This window comes from Colobus angolensis, unplaced genomic scaffold, assembly GCF_000951035.1.
Source record: "Colobus angolensis palliatus isolate OR3802 unplaced genomic scaffold, Cang.pa_1.0 Scaffold69, whole genome shotgun sequence".
NCBI lineage: Eukaryota > Metazoa > Chordata > Mammalia > Primates > Cercopithecidae > Colobus > Colobus angolensis.
Genome location: NW_012120598.1, coordinates 4,455,599 through 4,464,787, shown reverse-complemented (window position 1 = coordinate 4,464,787; position 9,189 = coordinate 4,455,599). Strand labels below are relative to the sequence as shown.

At 38.6% G+C, this 9,189-nt stretch overlaps 1 protein-coding gene across 10 annotated transcripts in view; it reads right to left on the bottom strand.

Annotated features, from left to right (window-relative positions):
• The window catches only part of APP (amyloid beta (A4) precursor protein), a 301,277-nt gene that overhangs the window by 268,131 nt on the left and 23,957 nt on the right, over positions 1-9,189 (bottom strand). The window contains exon 1 of one of the 10 annotated variants that reach the window (XM_011926490.1): positions 3,024-3,331. The exons of the other annotated variants lie outside the window; for them this stretch is intronic. Within the exon in view, the coding sequence (XP_011781880.1) occupies positions 3,024-3,065 (42 nt within the window). The 5' untranslated portion in view covers positions 3,066-3,331. Of the gene's footprint in view, positions 1-3,023; positions 3,332-9,189 lie in introns of those variants that run through there. 10 annotated transcript variants of the gene reach the window in all.

The window sequence follows — 9,189 nt, the reverse complement described above, 5'->3', positions numbered from 1 at the left end:
AAAAAAAAAAAAAAAAAAGAAGTTCCTCAGAGGTGCGCCAGTATTTGAGAGGAGGTTAAGATTTCAATGACAGCAACTGAGATTTTAAAATCTATTTTGTAGATGGGGGTTCTATCCCATCTAAATTTTGCTTTTTTTAAAAAAGGGTTACTGCCCTTTTTTTAAACCTATGTAAAAACCCATACACTTTACTTTGTTACAGGTGTGTCATAATTTCAAGTTGTCTTTTAAGTATGAGATAACTTTGATTGTTACAAAACAAGTCGGTGGGGAGTGGATCAAGGAGAGGGAGGTTTGCTCCTTCATTTAACAAAGAAACCAGACCAGAGAGCTCTTTCCTCACTGGGAGTTAGAAATGACCACAGATGCTAAGAACAGAAAGCAAGACACTAACACTAAGAAAGCTTTTGGGAGCTACAATCTCTTGTTTGGAAACTCCAGACAGAATTTTAAAGAAAAAAGGAAAAAACAATATATTTCTAAAATTCAAATCATATAAGTCAGAGTAAAAAACAAACAAACAAACAAACCTACTTAGCACAACATAAAAATATTCTGGTTACTCATCCTAGAGATTTAAAAAAAATCAGGAGGTGAGGCAGATCCTATTTTTGTTCCTTCATTTAGTGGATCTGAGTCACGGCTGTTCCAATGATTTTCCTGATGAAACAAAACACCTATTTGTTCTAGCAACAAAGGGCTACCCTAGGAAATTCATCTTCTACTACAGTGAAAAAGGTGTCACAGGTATTTTTTGTGGTTCTAATGGGTACTCAGAAAATCCCTATGTGATTTAATATACTCTTAAAAGGACTGAGCAAAACATCTACTAATATCCAGTGGCCTTTCTCTCTGTATACTGGTTTAATTATAACATTATAATTATAGAATTATAACATTATAACATTTTAGAATTATAACATTCTGCATCAAATCCTTTCAGAAACCTATGAATAAGTAAATGTTCATAGAACAAGTAAATGTAAGTAGTTACAAGTAAAAGGCCATGATACCTGAGAATTATTTTTAAATGCTTCGGAAAAGAAAATGGGGCAGGTAGAGGTGCTGAAGCAAGAACAGCAAAAGGTGGTTAATTTTTGAAGCTGGATGATGTATATGTTTGAAATTTAACATAATAAGTTTTAAAATCTTCTTGGAGAGTTGGCAGATCATATACTATACACAAATACTGTACATGTTATAGGATCAAAATATGGGATTAAACTAAGGGACTGAAACTATTTATAGAATGTCATTCTCAGGCCAGGCACAGTGGCTGACGCCTATAATCCCAGCACTTCAGGAGATTACTTGAGCCTAGGAGTTCAACACCAGCCTGGGCAACACAGCAAAACTCTGTCTCTACAAAAAAAAACATAGCCAGACGTGGTGGTCCTCTCCTGCAGTCCTAGTTACTTAGGAAGCTGAGGTGGGAAGATCGGTTGAGACAAGGAGGTGAAGGCTGCAGTGAGCCATGATGACCCCACAGCACTCCATCCTGGGTGACAGACAGCCTGCCTCAGAAAAAAAAAAAAAAAAAAAAAACATCATCCTCCTCCGCAAAAAAAAAAAAAAAAAAAACACCCCCCCCCCCGAAAAAAAAAAAAAAAAGAACATTATCCTCCCGCAAATACCCTGTTGGTGGATAGTTTTCAATGTATACAATACAGTCAGTACCTGTTACTCAATATTTATCCACACAATACATAAACCTAAAGAACTAAAAAAGCAAACCGACATTTGTCAGGAACGGTTCCATTGTTGGTCAAAGAAGAGGAAAAGGAGGACTTTCTTCAATATTATTGTCTACTTTCTTGGCAAGCAATAAAGTGTTTGCAGTTTTATGTAGACTTGGGGCGGGGGGGTGGATTGTGACATGCTTACACTTTCATATCTATCATGTTACTCTGATCCATGATTTTAGATGGAGTCTTTGTATTTTAATATGGTAGAAAGGGCTGATGAATATCTTGAACTGCAGGGCCTACAAAAAACAATGATGCAATGTTAAGTAAGGGATAAGAAACAAGTAGACAAGTAAAAAAATTAAGTAAATTAAAAAGTTTGTTAATGCACAAAACCAAGTAACTGGAGAGAAAAGGACAGAAGAGTCAAAGAGTCAAGGTCCCCAGACCTAGAGTGAGAATGTACACTATTGTGTGCATACCTTAATCTCAAATATAAGCTCATTATCAAATAATTGCGCAAAAAAATCACCTGTTACCTTGTGAAGGCTAGAAAGGGTTATTTCTTCCAAAGCTCAAAATGTGGTCCACAGATAAGGTAAGGTTACATTAGTGGTTCTCAAATTTTAACTTGCACCAGACTCTACTCAAAGTTCTGTTAAACAGATCTCTAGACCCACTCCCAAACAACAGTTTGAGAACTATGTGTTTATACTATGGCTAATTCTTGCAAATTATCTGATTCTGAAACCAGTCACAATTTTTTAAAACTCTGTACACATTCTATGAGAAATATCTTATTAAGGAGAATTTTCAGCCAGGCACGGTGGCTCACACCTGTAATCCCAGTACTTTGGGAGGCCATGGCAGGCAGATCATGAGGTCAAGAGATTAAGACCATCCTGGCCAACATGATGAAACCTCGTCTCTACTAAAAATACAGAAATTAGCTGGGCGTGGTGGCACCCGCCTGTAGTCCCAGCTACTCGGGAGGCTGCGGCAGTAGAATCGCTTGAAGAATGCAGTGAGCCGAGATCGCGCCACTGCACTCCAGCCTGGCAACAGAGTGAGACTCCGTCTCAAAAACAAAAAAACAAAGAAAACAATTTTATGGCAAAGTAAGAGTACTGTACAAAGAGAACAATCACACTGGTTAGAGAATTGCACTGCATGGATAACCAAATTAAATAGTTACACCAAATAATTTGCAAACTTCATCCCTACTTTGGTCACAATAAGTAACATTGTACTTTTGAAAGATATTAATGTCTGAGAACAGAGTTTCATCTTACCCAAACACAGGCTAAAAACAATGCTAACTTCACAGCACTCACTTACATGGTTGATAAATGGAACCAACAAGTCCTCTAATCGGTCCATTTGAATCTGGGGAAGAGTTGGCTCCAATCATTGTCAATTACATCAGCAACTGTGGAAGGCTCCCTGAGATCAACAAACTGTTAACTGCAGTGACCACAACTTGACCCAGGCCAGAGTTTCCATCCTTGGGAGGGTGAGTCAATGGCATGTCAGCACTAACCCAACTTCCACTAGGCACAGCAATGCTGTGCTATTTAGACGTGGATCACACGCACACCGCACCAACTTCTAAGCTAACAAGGGACAACCACAGCCTCCGGAAGTCTGTCTTGGGTGGAGTAAATCAATTTCCTTTTGTAGGATTTATTGGCACAAAGCCAAGTGCCAGGGGTTGTGGAGAAGGAACTGCTGGCCCAAATTCCATCCAAGCTTGACCAGTGGTTTAATCCCTTCTCTAAATCAGGCCTCTGGCAAAACAGCTAGAATCAGGAGGCCAATTCATATTTAACCAATTCAAAGTCTATCACGTCTGTATCAGGAGTAGAATAGTTTAAGTAATCAACATAGGAACTTGTTAGGCAAGAAGATAACGGAATGAACACCTTTAAAAAATCTGGTTTTTTTAAAAAAGGCGTCTCCATTACTTTCTCATGGGAGTTTTGGTACTGGTGTTAATTCACAGACTCTCCCTTAAACTCAAATAAACTATCTACTGAAAGAATGGCAAGAAGTACTGCCAAACATCATGGGATGGCTGGGCTAAATGTTCTCAAGTTCTTTTCCAGTGTTAACACAGCCGGATTATTAGCAACAATTCATTTAATGGAGCATTCTGGAGGAGTAAAGATAGAGGATTTGGAATACGATTGCATAGGTTTAAATTCTAACACTAACTGTAACTCTGGCCAAAAGGTTATGATTTAGGGTCCTCATCTGTAAAATGGAGTATCTACCTCATGGAGTCAGTGTGAGAATTAAATAAGCACATACATTCCTCAACGTGATGCCTGGCACCTAGTCAACACTCAAAATAGAGGAATGCTAATACTGATGACATGCAAATCTGACACTGCAAAGACCAACGCAAAGAGTTGAATGAAAACTTTCTCAAATTATATGTCATTGGTTCATTATTTAAGCCTCTGAGGTTTGTACAAGCACAAATTAACTCAAATGTTACTTAATGTTTTACATTTACTATAAACACCCTGACGATATATTTTACAATTTCTTGATTTTTCCTTACAGTTTGGGCACAGCCTTATTATGAGAGAAAAGAAAGCAACAAACCCAAAGGAAAGGCTTTTCCCTAGACTGCTTTTAATTTTCTATTAACTGCCCAATTTGGAAAAACAGATCTACAAAACAGGGTTCTGGATGACTGAGTTCTTTTACTTTGGGGACAAGAGCTGATGCTGAAGGAGAAGACAGAGGATTAAGAAATTTACATTCTGTGATTGACAAACATGGGTATGAACATGAACAGAGCCTCTGAAAACACCTGGCAAATAGAAGACACTATGACCCAATCAATCACCAATGCTGGCTTAGCAGTCGTATTAATAAATATTTGCTGAGTATATACTATGTTCTCTGGGCTGTATTATTTCTTTTAAGCCTCACAACAACCCTAAGTTTGGTACTTTTCTATTGGTTCCAGTTCACAAATGAAGAAACTGGTAAGAGTAAGGGGAGTTTTCAAAAAGAAATAATATCAACAGTTATTACATCAAGGGTTTCACAAATAAAGCATTAAAAAATTCAGAAAGGCAATGAATTGCTTTGCTAGAACTATGGAAAGCCCTCAACCTACACAGGTAGCCAACACCTGGTAGATACCCAATTACATCCAGTTAGGTCACCTCTGTATGGCTGCAAGGAGCCAGGGACATGTGTGGTGCCTAACCACACTACATACATAACCTGGGGACCATGCAGCAAGATGGAAGAATAAGCAGCAGTCTCCAGAATCCAGATGTCAGATCTCAGGGGCAGGGTATGCACAAGGAGTATTTGCATCATTTAAGGTGATGACGCTGCTGTCTCATGGCAACATGCTGGGCAGTCTAACTTAGGCTTGGTAAACATCCACTGGATCTTCCCTAAACTTAGAACAACCCATCCTGGACGAAGAAAATATCAAAGCCACCAACCTGAGCATGTTGAAGAACCAGAGAGACTTAAGAGGCTGCACCACCACACAGCCCTCACTTGATCTTTCTAGGCTCTGCTAAGAATGCTGCTGCTGGCTTACTGCAGAAACTAACACCTACTCTAAGATGGTACATCCTGTGCTTATCTTCACCAAGCCTCATATCCACTTCTCTGCCAGGCCATTTTAATACTATTAGATGCTCCCCTATTCAAAATTAAGACTGTGTCACTGGGGCCAGGCACAGTGGTTGATGTCTATAATTCCAGCACTTTGGGAGATAGAGGTCGGAGGCTCGTCTGAGGCCAGGAGTTCAAGACCAGCCTGGGCAACACAGCAAGAACCCCATCTCTACAAAAAAATATTTTAAATTGCTGGGCCTGGTGGTGCAAACCTGTAGTCCCAGCTACTCAGGAGGCTGAGGTGGCAGCACTGCTTGAGCCCAGGAGGCTGAGGCTGCAGTAAGCTAAGATCACACCACTGCACTCTAGAGCTGGGCAAAAGACTGAGATCCTGTCTCAGAAAAAAAGTAAAGAAAAAGTGAAAAAAAAATAGTGTCACTCGGCATCACTTAAGAAAATTAATAAAAATACGTCCTACCTGTATTTCAGACATAAGTAAAACTTATGTTGAAATAGTCAATACTAGATTTTTATTAAAAGATGTTGAATTTGTAAAAATTCATTCAAGTTATAAGAAATTTTATAATCTTTATTCAATGTCAAAGATAGGCATTAGAAAAACTCAGTATTACTTTACTTTCCGTAACTGTCCACTTTTATAAACAGGGTGGTGGAGTGGGAATTAGAATCTGATAATAGTTTTGATCCATAAAAGGAGTGGGAAAATCAATTTTAAGGCAGAAAAAAATGCTTCAAGTTAAACACTTACTATTAAATATTTAAACAAAAAATGTAATAAAGATACCTTCAAAACTGGCTGGGTGTGATGGCTCATGCCTATAATCCTAACACGTTGGGAGGCCAAGGCAGAAGGATCACTTGAGCCTAGGAGTTTGAGAGCAGCCTAGGTAACATAGCAAGACCCAGTCTTAAAAAATAATGATGATGATGAAGTTTTGATAATCAAAAGTTATTATCCCTTTTGGCTTTACCACAGAGCTACAGAGAGGTGTCCTGGTTAAGTCACTTCTTTTATTTTTCCCTAGCTTTACTGAAGTATAATTGACAAAAATTATGTATATTCAATGTATACAACATGATGTTTTGATGTATGTATACACAGTGAAATGATTATCACAATCAAGGTAATTAACAAATCCATAACCTCAGAGTTACTTTTTTTGTTGTGTGTGGTAAGAATATTTAACATTTACTCTCACAGCCATTTTCAACTATACAATTCACTATTGATAACTGCAGTCACTATGCTGTACATTAGGTATTAATCTCATAACTGCAAGTTTGTACCCTTTGACCAACATCTTCTCACTTCCCCCACATCCAAACCCTGGTAACCACCCTTCTACTCTGTTTCCATGAGTTTGAGTGTTTTAGGTTCCACATATAAATCAAATCATGCAGTATTTGTTTTTCTGTGGCTAGCTTATTTCACTTAGCTTAACGCCGTAAGTACCAGAGGCCTGGATTCCAACCTCACCCCTATAGTTTATTGCTACTTGGGTCAAAGTTATGTAGCCTCCCTGTATTAATCCAATCTCACACTGCTAATGAAGACATATCCAAGACTGGGTAATTTATGAAAGAAACAGGTTGAACTGACTCACAGTTTCTCATGGCTGGGGAGGCCTCAGGAACCTTACAATCAGGGTAGAAGGGGAGGAAAACACATCCTTCTTCACATGGTGGCAGGAAGGAGAAGTGCCAAGCAAAAGGGGGGAAAGCTCCTTATAAAATCATCAGTTCTCGTGAGAACTAACTTAGTATTATGAGAATAGGATGGGGGAAACTGCTTCTATGATTCAGTTATCTCTACCTGGTCCCTCCCACAACACATGTGGATTATGGGAACTGCAACTAAGATGAGATCCGGGTGGGGACAGAGCCAAACCACATCACTCATTGAACCTCATTTTGTTTACATTTCATTTTGAGATAGTATTTGCTCTGCCTTCCTGATAAAGCTATGAAGAATACCAAGTTAGTACCTGGTTTCATATATGGTTTATAATACATTATTCCCGATAATGTATTATAAACGATAATAAAAACAATCTCAATTTATTGTTTTTATTCAGCCTATTACTGCACAAATATTTTATGTCTTAAGCAATGTGGATTTTATTATACTCTCCTACACTAAATAGTTATAAAAACATTAGTTACTGGTTTAGGAAAGGCTACACTCAACCTTAAATTTAAAAGTCAGTTATAATTTCCATTAAAAGAAAATACAAAATAAGTTACAGATGTCTTACCATGGTCAATTCTCTTGAACAACTTTCTGGGTTAAAATGCAGAAAATATAACAGAACTCAGTATACAATTCAGTGGGAAAAAGACCAGTTCCACTAAACTGCTTTCTTCTGACTCAAACCGTGAGAATTCCACAGTTAGCATTAGTGTCAACTTGAAAAATGATATTACAAGCACCAACACTAGAAATTTTAGACTGAGGGAGTTGCTCCTTGATGTTCAATGTGCTGAACAAAGTAAAGCAAATGGGCCTGAAGTAATAATTTATGGTTCCAATACTTTCAAAAGCAAGTTTTGACATAAGAATCAGTTACCCATGAAAATAAATAGATGAAATTCACTGATATGACCTAGTTTTATAATACAATAAAACTTGTTCTTTTCAACTTTACAGAAGTAATGTTCCTCTGAAGAACAGCTGGGAGGATTCTAGATATCACATCAAAATACGTGCCTTCCTAACATTAGAGATGCTTTACGTGGAATGGGATGGCTTGCCTGTGGGATGAAGTCTCTGGGGAGAACTGTCAAAAGCTGGTTGACTACCTACCAGGAATGGCAGAACCAAGGAGTCCTACATCCAAGATGTGCCAGGAGGGGGCAACCTCTAAGGCAGTGATCTCTAACGTTTTTGGCACCAGGGACTGCTTTTGTGGAAGACCATTTATCCATGGGGTGTTGGGGGTGGGACGGGATGAGACTGGATGGGATGGTTTTGGGATGAAACTCTTCCACCTCAGATCATCAGGCATTAGTTAGATTCTCACAAGGATCAGACCAGGCAACCTGGATCCCTCCCATGTGCAGTTCATAATAGGGTTTGTGCTCCTGTGAGAATCTACTGCCAGGAAGCAGCACTCAGGTAGTAATGCTCACTGGCTCACCTGCCTGCCACTCACCTTCTGCTGTGTGGCCTGGTTCCCAGCAGGCCATGGACCAGTACCTGTCCGCAGCTGGGTGTTGGGGACCCCTGCTCTAGAGTATCTGCGTACAGTTAAAAAGACTCGAATAGTACAAAAGGTGATAACATACAAAGTAAATATGTACTACCTCCTCCATTGCAAGGTTCTCATTACCCAGAGTAAGATTTTGTCAGATTTACTTGAATCTGTTACTGACATAGTACATGTAAAAATTTTCTGGTTTTTATATAAATTATTGTTTAATATGTGATTATGCCTGCAAGATTCTGAAAATTTGTTTTCACTTATACTGGTATGATTTTAGATATTTCTATACATCAGTGTGGTTATGCCCATTTTAATGTATCAGCATAATATTCTACCGTACAAGAATTTTTAAAAGGCTTGATTAGTTGACATAAATAATGCCCTCATAATGTCCTCATCTGTGCACATTTATACAATATACTATGAACTAATTAATTAGTTCCTAGAATTCCTAGATCAAGGGATACACACATAAAATTTTAAATGACTGATCTCAAAAATTTCTGTATTAGCTTGGTGTAGTGGCTCACACCTGTAAGGGGGAGATCACTTAAGGTCAGGAGTTCCAGACTAGCTTGGCCAACATGATGAAACTCCGCTTCTACCAAAAAATACAAAAAAAATTAGCCAGGCGTGGTGGTGCACACCTGTAATCCCAGCTGCTCGGGAGGCTGAGGCAGGAGAAT